The sequence below is a fragment of the Atta cephalotes genome (genome assembly GCF_000143395.1).
Source record: "Atta cephalotes unplaced genomic scaffold scaffold00029, whole genome shotgun sequence".
In the NCBI taxonomy this organism is placed as follows: Eukaryota; Metazoa; Arthropoda; class Insecta; order Hymenoptera; family Formicidae; genus Atta; species Atta cephalotes.
The window spans coordinates 1763987-1778659 of NW_012130093.1; the positions used below are offsets into that span (position 1 = coordinate 1763987).

Sequence of the window (14673 nt, forward strand, 5' to 3'; positions counted from 1 at the left end):
AGGTGGCATTAGTGAGCGTACAAAACTCTGGGCACACAACACACTTTTTTTTATGTTTTTTATGTTTTTATGTTTGACATCTGTCAACATTAACCAGTGCACATCATCAGCAATTTCATACAACAACATACATTTTTTCTTTCTCGTAATTATATCTAGTTTTTTGCTACAAAAAAGTTTATGCGGGAAGCATTTGTTTTTTTGTTTCAATTTGAAGAAATCGGCTGCCGAATCGCATCGAATGCTTGTGGAGACCTATGGCGACAATGCTTTATCGTGCAGAGATTGGTTTCGCCGGTTCAATGACGACAATTTTGACCTGAGTGAAAAGAAGCGTGAAAATCGGCCTAGAAAGGTTGAGGACTGTCAATTGCAGGCTCTTTTGGACGAGGACGATACCCAATCGCAAAAAATGCTTGCTGAGCAATTGGGTGTTTCTCAAGCAGCCATTCCCATGCGGTTACATGCCATGGGGGAAGTTCAAAGATCGGAAAATAGGTGCCGCATGAACTGAACGATAGGCAGATGGAGCGACGCCAAAATACATGCCAAATTCTGCTTGCCAGACAAAAAAGAAAGTCATTCCTGCATCGAATTATGACAGGCGATGAAAAGTGGATCTATTTTCAGAATCCTAAACGCAAGAAATCTTGAGTTGATCTCGCCCAACCATCAACATCTTCCTCAAGACCAAATTGCTTCGGACGGAAGACGATGCTGTGCGTTTAGTGAGATCAGGAGGGTGTCATCTACTACGAGCTGTTAAAATCTGGTGAAACTGTTAATGCTCACCGCTATCACCAACAACTGATCAAATTGCACCATGCTCTGCGTGAAAAAAGATCGCAATATCGGAAAAGACATGACAAGTTGATTTTCCTCCATGATAACGCACCATCGCACACGTCAACAATGGTCCAAAACTACTTGGAGGCACTCAACTGGGAAGTGCTACCCCATCCCGCTTACTCACCAGACCTGGTACCTTCTGACTATCACCTGTTTTCGTTGATGGATCACGCGCTCGCTGAGCGGCACTTCGATTCTTACGAAGACGTCCGAAAATGGCTTGGTGAGTGGTTTGCCTCGAAAGATGAGGAATTTTTTTGGCGTGATATACACAAATTACCCGAAAGATGGGAAAAATGTATTGTTAGCGAGGGCAAGTACTTTGAATAAATTTGTTTTTGCTTCCTAGGAAAAAAAAATGTTTTTCTGACTAAAAAACAGCGGATTTAAGCTTATACATCTATATATTACGTGTGGGAAAAAGTTCGTGGCGTTTTTTTAATGCCATCATGGGAAAAATGCCACGAACTTTTTCCCACACCTATATATTAGGACACGGAGGTTACGGTCAGAACAAACAGAGATTTGACAGAGAAATTCCAAAGAAGAAGAGGAGTTAGGCAGGGCTGTGTCTTGAGTCCTGTTTAATTTGTATGTGCGGATTAATTTGTATTGCGGACCTTGACAGAGAGTTAAAAAAATGGAAATATAGGAGGAGTTGCGATAGATAGTATAAGGATATGAAACTTAACGTACGTGGACGATATAGTGTTGTTAGCGAAAAATAGAATTGCGTTGACAGACATGATGGATACAATAAGGAAATTTTTAAAAGATAGGAAACTAGAATTGTGCGCCAAAAAAACAAAGATAATAGTATTTAATAAGCATGGGAAGAAAAAGAAGGAAGCATGGATGCATGGAAATGGGAAGGTAGAGAGATTGAGGAGGTACAATGTTTTAAGTACTTAGGCTTTACTTTTAATAGAAAAGATTTAATTATGAAGATCATAATAGAATTGAGCAGGAAAGGGAGAGTGGCAGCCAAAAAGCTGTGGGGTTTAGGAGAAAGATTGCAGACTATGCAGATTTTATAAGGAGATGGGTATTGTTTAATACCTAGTACAAAGTGTTATGGAATATGGAATAGAGATCTGGGGATGGGAAAAAAGAGGAAGTCTGGAGAAAATTATGTTAGATTATGATGTGAGATGGATATTCAACATAGAGTTCTACACTCCGATATATGTGATAATGAGGGAATTAGCTATGGACAAATTAAGGGTAGGTGGAATAAGGGTTGGAGAATAAGAGACATGAGATACGAGAGAGGAGATTAAAGAAAAGAAGGGAGGACGGCCTACTTCGGTGTTGTTGGAAAGAAAAAGAAAAGGATAAATGGAAAGATATGGTAAAGAAAGAGAAAGATTTTACAATGGGAATGGATGGGGAATAAATGCTAGGGAATTAAGGGACGATGGAAATGAAGGGAGGTTAGAGGAGGAAATAATTAGAAGGGAAAGGGATGGGCAAAGACAGTTGAAAGATAGTAGGATGAGAATTGCGAGATACAAAGAAAGGTACAAAGAGTTTGATACGGGGAATAGTTGTCCCAATTATTTAAGGAAGAAAAACATATATAAGATAGAGGTAGGAGAAGGAGTGCGAGAGTTAGTTAGGCTTAGATGCGGGAATATGGAGGAAGGAAATAAATATTGGCTAGATAAGGAATATAGAGAATGCGTATTTTATATTGACTAGATAAGGAATATAAAGAATGCGTATATTTTGCGGAATAGGGATAGACTGTATAGAACACTATGTGGAGGAAAAGTATGTAGTTTTTTATTTAAGGAACTAAGAAAAAATAAGAAGGAAATATGGAAGAAACTTTAGAGCGAAGAATTAGATTCAGTTAAATATAGTTTCAGTTAAATATAGTAGTAAAGTTTTAGGTAAATTAGAGAGCGAAAGAAAAAAAGAGATCAGGAAAGGGAAAACAGAGGAAAAGATAATTAGCGAGGTAAAGAACATGGAGTAATATATTTAGGCAGGAGAACAAATTTGCATCTAGAAATGCGTGAGACACGATTAGAAAAGATGTGACATAATAATTAGGAATTATATTATATTGCGACATATCTATGTATAATTGTAGCTAAGCATTGTACTATAGTATAGTATATTGTATAGTATAGTATAGTATATATGCAATGGTCAGCCTGATAATGTAGGTAACAAATATTATAAAATAGAAGAACATATTACGATATTCAAAGAAATGAAAATAAGAATATTAAGAAAATCTTTAATTTGTTTTTTAGAGTTAGGTACTAGCAGTGTGGAAGGATGAATGTGGATAAGAAATTTATGTAAACCAAGTTCCCTTTTTGGCTATGTAAATGCTGAAGTGTAATAAATTCTATTCATTAGAGATGGCATTCGATAACCAGACAGAACCTTCTTTGATTACATATTAACTTTCCTTTAGCAAACGTGATAATAATTAACTACGGTGATTGTTAGCTTGTGCTGCTAATATTCAGCTCGAAAGATCAATTTTGATAGGATTCTGATTAAAATTAATGACATCGAACGATTTTGAGAATTTTATTTTTTTACAATGTGGCTGACGATGTGCTCTCGCTATTAAGTACTATCCTCTCTCCTCCGGTAGCTCTATAGACTTTTTTCTTTAAGTCGAGTCTTGTATATTTACAAAAACAAAATCTATTTTTTATTTTATTATATTCTGTGTAAAAAATTCCCTACCGATCCATTCTTACAATATGTCTGTGTACAAAATTTCGCGCGAATTTATGTCGTTTCTTTCCTATAGTTACGCCTATAATTAACGCTTGCGGTGTTAATAGTATGCTTCGAGGCTGCGAAAGGAGAAAGGGTAATATTTAATAGCGAGACACATTGTCAGCTACGTCGTAAAAAAATAAAATCAAAGTTCTTAAAATCGTTCGGTGTCATTAATTTCAACGGATATCAATCAAAATCTCATCAAAATTAGTCCTTTGAGCCGGATATTAGCCGCACAAGCTAACAATCGTAGTTAATTAATTATTTATTATATTATCACGTTTGCTAACGACTCTAACACTTTTGGTAAATTCTGAGCATCTCGACTGAGAGTAGAATTGGAACAGAATTTTCCATTGATATCGTCGACGTCTTGCAATCAAGAGGAAATGATCTGGGTGGCAAAGTCATCATTTTTTTCGACGAGAATCGCCTTCTTGTCGCCCTCTACAAAACCTACCATCTTGTCTCTTTCAATAAGAATAGGCTCACAATGTCATCTTGGACCGTTGCGCAGATGCGTTGCCATCACGATACCACAGTTGATAAGTCTTTATTTACGTATTTTAATAGGTTAGGTTTCATATTGTAACGCGGTTACCATATCAGATTTAGAAATTTCGAAACAAACGATGCTCAAATAACGCACGACTAGATTTAAGACTTCGAAACTTACATGGATAGCAATGACAACAAGTAAGAAGCAAAATTAGAAAAATATTATGAGTTGTGGCGCGAGTTTGGTGCAATACAGACAAAAATTGACGAGCTTCTTCCCGAATCTCAGATCGCGGAACGAAAGAGATTCGAAGACATTTTCTTTCGAGCTGCAACACGATCAAATCTCGCGCAAAACTCTAGTACGATAAACGCTCAAGTATATTCTCAAGTCGCAAACGCAAAGCAAGTAATTCTTAGCGCAAATAAAACAATAATATGATTGCCCATGATTTCACTGCCAACGTTCAGCGGAAATTAGCAGTGGTAACAATTTTATAACATTCAAGGTGTTAGTTCACAACAACGTTCAATAAATTCAGTTCAGAAATTTCACTGCTTAAAATCTGCATTCTCAGGCTCTACTGCTCAGGTAATTCATTAAAACGACCAATGAAAATTATTTTGCACTTGGATTATTAATTTGGAGGCCTGCCTCCAAGACACTCTGCAGTCGTTCTCCGAGAGGTTCGATCACTTCCTGGAGAAGACGGCGACTTGGATGAGTGGGCCAAAGGAGGCCCCAGACCCAGGCGGAGACAGGCTCCCGTCAAAGCTGGCACGGGATAGAACCTTCTTTCTATAGTCCATTCCCCAGCCTCCTTCCCTCCCACCTCCCCGGAATTCTAAGCCCTGGAGCCTCAAAAATCCCAGTCTCAGAAGTCTCAATCTCTGGATTAGTTATTGGAGGGGGAGGGAGAGGTATGAGAGCTAGTCTTTGTGTATCCGCTAGTCTCGAAAGCGGTAACAGCCTGTACAGGAGAAGTTCATGACTCTAGTCTGCCCAAAGGTAGTTAAGATAAAATTTGTTTCTGCATAATCGGGCGAAGCATGATTGCTTAATAAATATTGTCGCTGAACCATGTCGGGCCCCCGAGAACAATTCCTATTGGGTGGTTGACTCGATCGGCTCGGTGGCAATAACCGGCTCGGTGGCAGTCCTTGGAGAAAAGCCACCACACCTCCAAAGAGGTGAGTGGTGGGCTGCAGTGGAATGGAGGCACATGAAAATTGTGTACTTCCAGCCTCAGCTGAATGGGATGTACTGCCTATTTTCGACTCGAATTGGCGGACTTTGAGACCTACTTGAATACGTTGGGGAAGACTCCTTCCGCATTCCTCTTTCGATTATGCAGAGAATTTGATTAAAATATTGTACAATGTTGCACATACTTATGTTGTGTTAAGATATCAAAATATGTTCTTATCATTTTCATAAAACAATATATGTATATATATATATTATCATTGCGGGGATGCTTTAACGGTCTCCAACTTAGGGATCCAGAAGATTGAATCTCCGCGGCGATTTAGAAGAGTGGGCTCTTTGGCTCGGCTTGGTGCTAGCGAACATCAGGTTAAGAAATACTGCGTCTGCCCCCAGGATGAGTCTATTGCGGACCTCACCTGGATGTTGGTGGTCGCGGATATGAAGGATGATGGGTCGAAGATATCGGAACAACGTTGGATCATGATAACATAGCGTTTGCTCTCTGGCCCCCCCCCCCTGAAAAGTACACACCCCTCTCTCCCCCAGGAATGCGGAAATTCCCAGGTCGCGTTGAATACTTAAAAAGCTCAACGCAGACCTTCTGATGGCGACAATTAAGTCGGAAACTTGGTGTCCTTCAATTGCGGACGCCAAAACAGCCGCCGAATGAGGTTACGGAGCAGTTGGCTGACCTAATGACTTAAGCGTGCGACGCTGCCATGCCCCGGGCGAGGCAGTTCATCAAGGAGGCATACTGGTGGACGGGAAAGATCGCTAATTTGCGGCGCTCTTCCGTCCAGGTCAGACGTAAGTTCTAACGAGTCTGCCGCCGAGAGGACGACGCCCGCGTCGAGATAGCGCATCAAGAACTCCGCAATGCTAAAGCATTGCAGATCGCTATCAAGAAGGAGAGAGCCTAGGAGAGAGCTCCTCCAGAGTTTGGAGGGACCTATGGGGCGTCCGTATAAAATTGTCTTCGACAAACTTAAACATGCGATACCTCCGATAACGGAGATCATTGAATCCCCTTGATCCAAAGTCTGAGGAGGTAATTAATACTCTATTCCCCACCAGGGAAGTTAAAGTGACTTCCTATAATGGCCCATCACAGGGGTGAGCCGAGGAATTCTGGGTTACGGCCCAGGAGATAAAGATAGCAGCTAGACTCGGTGGCGAAAGCGCCCGGGTCTGATGGAGTCTCCGACAGATTTGATCCCTTGCTATGGAAAAGCTTGGTCCTTGCGTTCAGGCAGTCCTGTCTCTTTGAGGGCGAACCGATTCCCCTTCCGATGGAAAAAGACCAATTTGCTTCTCTTACGAAAAGGAGAGAAACCAGCAGATTTTCCATATCTGATCTGTTTCAACGGGATGGAAAAACTGTTCGAGAAAATTATAGTTTCCCGGATCGTCCAGCAGCTGTCTCGAGGTTATCTTCCTTGCATGAGGACCAATCGCTGAGATGAAGCACGGGGCGACAGGATCCACCAGTGGTAAATGTTCGCTCTTATTACAATAGACGATGATAAAGATAGGCATTTTGTTGTTAATTGTATCAGTATTATGAGTACTAAGAATAATATATTTTCTTTGTAATAGCTCAATTTTTGGTTTTGTTTGGACGATTACGCTGCGAGTCGGAGATTTATATATATATATATATATATATACAGGATTCAGAAAAACCCGTGTCCTTGCATAGACATGTTTCTGGCTGAATTCTAAAACGAGTTTTCCTTTACAAAAATTTTATCCGACACTTATTTTTTGAGTTATTAAAGGATAAACTTAGCGAATCACATGTTGCGAATAGAAGATAAACAGAGGCGGCATCGGACACATTCACTGTCTGACGCGAGCGATCACCAAAGAGCACTCGTTGCAAACAGCTGTCTAAAGATATAGAGTTACTCTGTCTCACATAATAAACGCTCACACACGCGCGCGCTCACACACACACACACACACACACACACTCTCTCTCTCTCTCTCTCTCTCTCTCTCTCTGTCATTTGCAGAGATTCGTTATCTTCATATCGTCGTTTCTTAACGGATGAATTTCACTCAAGTTGAAATTTTGCTTCTACTTTAAATAATTTTAGGACGTATGTAGACTCTAGATTTACAATAGGTTCTAATCTAATGAACTGAATACCTATGTTGAGCTTGTAAATGATTCATTATCAGTTATTGGAAAATTTCTTATTTTTAGGTTCAAAAGAAGTTTTCTGAATAGAAGTTGTAGATTAAGGAATATTAAAAAAAGGTCCTATTTGATTTTTCAAATATCAAAACAGATTTATAAGGTTTAATTGAAGTTGAAAGAGTTTCAAAGTAGAATTAAAATTTCGACTCACGATCGTAAAGAAGCAATACGAAAACTCTTCACATTTCTGTGTGACAAATTTCAAGTAATGAAACAAGAGTTTGTTTTTCTTTCAAAAGTAGTATCTAAAGAACTGTAACACTTTCATCACTGATTTACGCGCGCACTTGATCGATACTCGAGTCGATGCCATAAGAATGATTTACGAAGAACAATTTACGAACTATTCTATCAGTTTATTATTATTAATTAGTACCGACTAATTATTTAATTTGAAATCATTAGAAATAAGAAAATGCATTATATACAACATATACCTCAATGTGATCCGACGCAAAGCTTGATCTCGACGAACTTGACGATAACACTCAAGCAGGTTAGATTAGGTTAGGTTAGGTTAAGTTAGGTTTTATGAACAGAATTAAGAGTAACAGAATAGAAATCTAATTTATCGGTCGGCCGCTTGTAATTGTTGGTAAGTCAGACTGCGACTAGAAGCTTGATTATAGCATGCTATAAAAGCAAGTAATAAAAGCATGCTATAAAAGCAGGTAGTTCATTTGACATTACGAATGTATGCTTCGAGATAATTCACGCGCTAAATCATAAGGCTTGTTCGCGTCGCAGCATGTTCCAGCATGCTCCAAGCACCAGCATGCTTATGCCAACTCCTATTCACTTTGACGAGTCCATTAGAACAAATTTTACGATTCAGCATGTGAATGATCTCGAAGCACACATCCGTAATAAACCAATAATGTCTATTTGTAACCAATGTCAGATTGTCAATCGTGTCAATTATCATTATTTTTCCATGTCCTCGGGAAATTGTCTATAAATTTTTTCCTTATAATATCCCACAAGAAAAAATCCAATGAGTTGAGGTCCGAGGATTTTGTTGGCCAGCGTATCAAACCATACAGGCCCATCTAATATGAAATTAATTTAAAAAGTAACAATTCTGGCATTGTGGAATGCTATTTCAAATACTGATTTCCGGTTCTTGTTCAACGGCACGAAGAACTGTTTCTATATTTCTTGGGTAACGCTGCCTACCGGCGTCTTTTTTCTTTGGCAGGACGCTTTCGGTTTTGTACAACCTTTTTACTGTTTCGAGTATAACGCTGGCATGTGGACGTCTTGCTCTATTTGGATACAACTCAATCTTCTTGCAACATAATATTGTCAATGACACTCGCCATTGTGAGCATATCATAATATTTTTCGTTACTGTACGTTGCTATTTCTTGAGCCTTCACTTCTATGATAAGGGTCGGGCCATGCACCGCGACGCGGATTGGTCGCTAGGGATGGAAAGGCGCAACCTCTCGCGAAAATCGGATAAATACGGGGATTGATCAATCCGTAAATCAATAATCCCTCGAGCATCGCGAAAGATAAAGTCGGATAACATAAAGATTAGTTATTAAGTTAGGATAAGAATTAATATTATTTTGGGCATTATAGAGAAATGTTTAAATACAGGGTGGAAGAATACTTCATTCAAGAATACCTTATTACACAAAATTATTGATTTAAGAAATGTTATTTATCAAAATACAAAGAAATAGTACAAACTTACAAACAAACATTAAAGATTTCCACAAAGCCTATTATCGACAAATTATAACTCTGTAAAGTAAACTCGAATCGTTAGTCAGACATTTGTAACAGACATTTGTAACATATGAAGTCATGAATTATACAACATTAGTTTAATTTATAAAATAAGACTCGTGAGTATTCAACTTATACACTTTTAATTGAACAAACACTAAGATCTAACATTTTATTATATTTCAACACACTGATTAAAATACAAATGACTAAAATACAATTAATAAACATGAAATATTGTACAACAACACCTACAATACTTGTGTAATACTTATCTCAATGGTAAATTATCATTCATCTCATTTATATTCAGTTCAATATACAGTGTTTCGATTTTTATCTCTGAGATTTTTATCTCGTTTGAAATAATCATATAGCGTTGTAAGGCAATTATAACCTATTAATCACATAAGATATCAGAAATAATGGCAAATAATAGACACAAGTAATGCAATTGTACATCAATGCAGAATTAATAGATGCAAATTAATATATACTATTGTCGTCGGAATCTCTGAAAAAGGCCCAAAAAAGAACAAAAACATGTTAGAAGTATCATAAATGTATCATAGATAACCGAATACGATCAAGTGTAGAAAGTAATTATCGCGCGTTATTTACCGTGCTTGACTTCTATGCTTTTATATCGTTTTTAATTTGAATTGAAAAAGACATTATTTTATATTAACCTAAATAAACCCTTTGTTGTTCCAATGCCACCAATCGACTGAAGAATTTGTCCATCATGATTGAATATCTATACAAAAAGGTTGTATTTTATTTATAATATTTATTAGTACAACAATAATAATGCAATGCAAGACAAATTTATAATTTTTGTACATATTTAATTTATCGAAATATAGGATTGACCATCGATCTCGAAAAGTGCACTTCGTACAAAAACTGTGTTATATAGTATTAAAAACATTATGTTTGTAGGGATCGTAAAGTGTTATCGATTCCATAGTAATAGAGATGGAATCAGAATTTGGCCAACTGAAGTTGCCGTCATTTTTCATCAAAATTGTGCGAGAGAAAAATCGTGCTCTCTCACTTCATCTCACTCTACAGTGGCGCTGTAAGTTGCAGCTTTATAGAGATGCTCTATAAGTTTCATAGTTTTTGATAAACATTCTTGCACGTTCAGGCGACTAGTTGGCGATTAAAATTTAAAGACACAGAAAAATTTAATTGTATCTAATCATAAATATTATGATAGCAATGGACATACATCATGCATTTTACTTTAAATGTATTTTCACGCATTTAAATGAAACATGTCGAATCAATCATAAACCAGAGAGAAGGTGGCCAGATTAGAGAGTTTTTATATCGTAGATGACGCGTCGTATTCTGATTAATACTAAACCCACAGAAAAAATTTCTACATTCAATGTTATTACTCTTCAATCTAGAATAAAATAAGATATACCATAGAGCCAATCATTTATTCTTCAAAAAAGAATATTTTTTCTCAAATAAAAAATTCTAAAATTAAATCTAATAATAAATCTAAAAATAAATCTAATATAATATAAATTTTTATGGAAAGAAGTTCACAGAATGTTAATAATTTTTCATTTTTTGGCAATGAAAAACTGAATCTGATTGGAACTTGAATTCAGAATCTCACGTTTCACATGTGTTTCGCCTAGCGCGTTACACCACAAAAGCTTCGCTTCTGCTATCACGTATGCATGTATCCCAAAAAATCGCCAAATATTTCATGGGCAAGTAGAGTGAACTAAACTGAGTCGAAAAATCCCATACCATTTTGCAAGTTTTATCAATAGTTAACGAGATATTAATCCTTAAAAATAACCAAATGGCGTGCTCGCCCGGCCTACTCCAAAGTATATATGTCTACCGATCGCTTGACGCACGGATGGAGAGCGGGGATAGTCTAGCGCTATCCGAGCTCCACGGAAGCTCGCGGCGGTGTGCGCGGCGCGGGGGTTCTTACCAGGTAGTCCCCATCAAGCTATCAATGGCAAATATTCGGCGCTTTAGAAATTTATATCTCAATTGCAAAAATTGGGCGAGAACTTTTCGAGAATTCAATTTAATTCATTTTAAAGCGTGCGCGTATACATACAGAAAAATGTTACATAATTATTTATTTCAAATAAATAATAAGTGTATTTTAAAAATATATTATCAAGAAAATATTCTTTGTAAAGATAATCGTTACTAAAAAAATGAAGAATAAAAATTTAGCACTAGAATAATATTTTGTTGTATGTATGTACACAAATAATAATTGGCGCACTTAGAGAAAGATTTCTTCAATTCAAAGAAATGTTTCTTTGTTGTTCTTTTGTAATTTCTGTGGTAACTGATAACTATCATTTCTACACTACCTTGCGGTAGATAGCATTTTTTAAAGTGATATCCCCAGTAGATCTAATTATTATTCTTGCATTTTAATGTTTGAAATGCCTTCGTTATTCTCGTACATAGATTTCGACTCTTTGAGTATTGCGAATATCGAATATTGCGCGTCACACGACCATTTTTGGCATAATGGTATTGAAGGCTACGAGAATTGCTTCTTGTACCTCAGCTTCAGTACCATCACAAATATAATCAACTAAATCTTTAATGACACCAAATGAAATAATCGAGCACGTTAAGTTCGACAACCGCACTGGCGAAATGATTAAGCCACCTCGACCTATCCACCTGTGGATAGCGTGTGAGATAGAATATTGCGTACCTGCCGTGAAAAACGCGCAGAAGTCCTCATCGTATTGGAAAATGTGTTCCTTCTGTCCGCGAAGAGGAACGTCTTCGAGAAAGGCGGGCAATCTATTTTCCAAAAAGTATTTATAGTTATTGTAAGTTTCTCCTGTTAGGCGTGGCGGGAGAAGGAAGGGACTGATCTGAAAATTGTAATAAAATCACAAGAGTGTGATTTTAAAAAAGTGCGAGAGAGAGAGAGAGAAAGAGAGAGAGAGAGAGAGACAAGAAAGAGAGGAAGAAAGAAATAGAGAGAGAGAAAATGTCTTAAATCATTAACTGATTATTACATCAATTCAATTTGCTATTATTCCTACTCATTACGTTTATCACTCACCGATACTGGAATGCACCTTGTCGAACAGCATGCGAATTTTCAACTCCCAAAATTATTATGGGAGTTGAACACGTCATTCGGTGTGAAAGTTCGCTTCCGTCCACAGGATGCGATCGAGGAGGACATTCCGCCGACACTGCTATGTTCATTTTGCCAATAGTTAATACAATATTAATAATTAACTGTTAATATTTTGACAGTTAATATTTGAAAAATGACAGTTAATATTTCTTAAAAACGAGGACATTTTATAAAAATAATAAAAGCAGATGCACGGCTCTTCATCTCGCGCAAAAAGCATATTTCGAAAGAAATCGAATGCACGTGCGACATAACGCACGCTCTAAGTTTTTTATTTGAATGCTTACAGAATATATTCTCTCTTCAACTTTCACGCAAACACGCATTTTTGCTCCAGCGTATCACCGAGATTGCAACACTGATCCCGAAAACATTGAAATTATCTATTATAAAAAAACGGTCTCATCTTGTTTTCGCTCAGATTCCGCGTAGAGACGAATAACGCCGCGCGAAAGCATTGTTCATTTGTTATCAACTTCATTTATTTTTTCACAACAATCCATCGTTCAATCATACAGTCTTGACATCGCTCCAGGATATAGCATTTATTTCGAGAAAATAGCAAATTATAATCTTCAGGAGCACACGCCGATATAGGCTCTTATGTACGATGTAGCCGGAAAAAACGCTCTTGTCGCAGTCCATCTCTACGCAGAACAATTTTCCGAGCGCGAACAACATCAAAGATTTAGTCGAACATATTTGTGATGGTACTGAAGCTGAAGTACAAGAAGCAATTCTCGCAGCTTTCAATATCGTTACGTCAGAAATGACACTGCACGACGCGAAATATTACTCGAAGAGCCGAAATCTATTTACGAGAATGAAGGCACTTTGAGCAATTCTTGCATTAAAATGCAAGAATATAATTAGACCTACTGAGGATACCACTTAAAAAAAAATGCACCATGTTATGTATCGCAAGGTAGTGTGGAAATGATAGCCCTATATCAGTTTCTTGCCACAGAAATGACAAAAGAAGTTATTTCTCGACTCGCGAGTCTGTATCATATTTTCTTTAATCATACAGCAAAAAAACATTTTTTTAAATTGAAGAAATCTTTCTCTGAGTGCACCGATTAATAAAATTTGTGTATGTACGTGCAACAAATTTTTATTCTTCATTTTTTTTAGTAATGATTACCTTATTAAAGAATATTTTCTTGATAATATATTTTTAAAATACACTTATTATTTACTTGAAATAAATAATATTTATGTAACATTTTTCTGTATGTACACGCGTACGCTTTAGAACGAATTAAACTGAATTCTCGAAAAATTCTCGCAATTTTCGCAAATAAGATATAAATTTCTAAAGCGCCGAATATTCGCCATTGATAGCTTGGCGCGCGGAGAGCAGGGATTACCTGGCAAGAGCCCCGCACTGCGCACATTGCCGCGAGTCTCCATAGCTCGGATGGTGCGCTTGTCAGGCTATCCCCGCTCCCCACGGCCCGCGTGCCAAGCGATCGATAGACGTATACATTTCGCAGTAGTAGGTTGGGTGAGCGCGTAATTCGGGTATCTTTAAGGATTAATATTTCGTTAATTATTGGGGAAACTATTGGGCAAAATGATACGGGACTTTTTGATTCACAAGGGAAGATTCACAACTGTCCGGAACCGATTTGATTCTTCAAGAGATATGCAGTTAAACACGAAAATCTAAGAGACGCGTATTTTTTTTATAAGTGCGCTAACTCATGTTTAAGGGATGAAATATCCTTTAAAAAAAAACGGAATTTTTTTTCAAGGCAAATATCGTCGGAAATATAAAAGATAGAAAAAAATTATTTTAATAAAAGTTGTACGGATTTTTCTCTCGAATTATTCTCTCAAGAATACTTTAAAGTTATAGATAAAAAAAATTTTATTTACTTTTTTGTTTAACAAAATACCTCTACCACCTATAATTTTTTAAATTTTTTTACCAAATTAAAGATTATTTTTTTACGAATTCAACCATGTGTAATAAAGTTATATTACAATCATTTTTGAGAATTAATTATTAACGCTTCCGTATATACGTAATCCATGCTCATATGCGTAAGTAATTGTCATCGAACAGTAAAATATACTTGAAAAGATGTCTTAAGTAAAATTTGTATAGGTTTCTATATGCTTTAATATATATGTATTTAAATTTTATATACAATATACATATGTACAATATACATATGTCTTTAGATTTTCTAAATACATAATATTTTTTAAGATATATATATATATATATATATATATATATATATATATACTACTACT

General features: G+C 36.7%; 1 protein-coding gene across 1 annotated transcript in view; it reads right to left on the reverse strand.

Moving 5' to 3' along the window:
• LOC105620815 (RING finger protein nhl-1-like) overlaps positions 1-14673 on the reverse strand; it is a 175153-nt gene that overhangs the window by 5831 nt on the left and 154649 nt on the right. The window contains exon 5 of the mRNA XM_012202297.1: positions 9938-10005. Within this exon, the coding sequence (XP_012057687.1) occupies positions 9938-10005 (68 nt within the window). The remainder of the gene's footprint in view (positions 1-9937; positions 10006-14673) is intronic.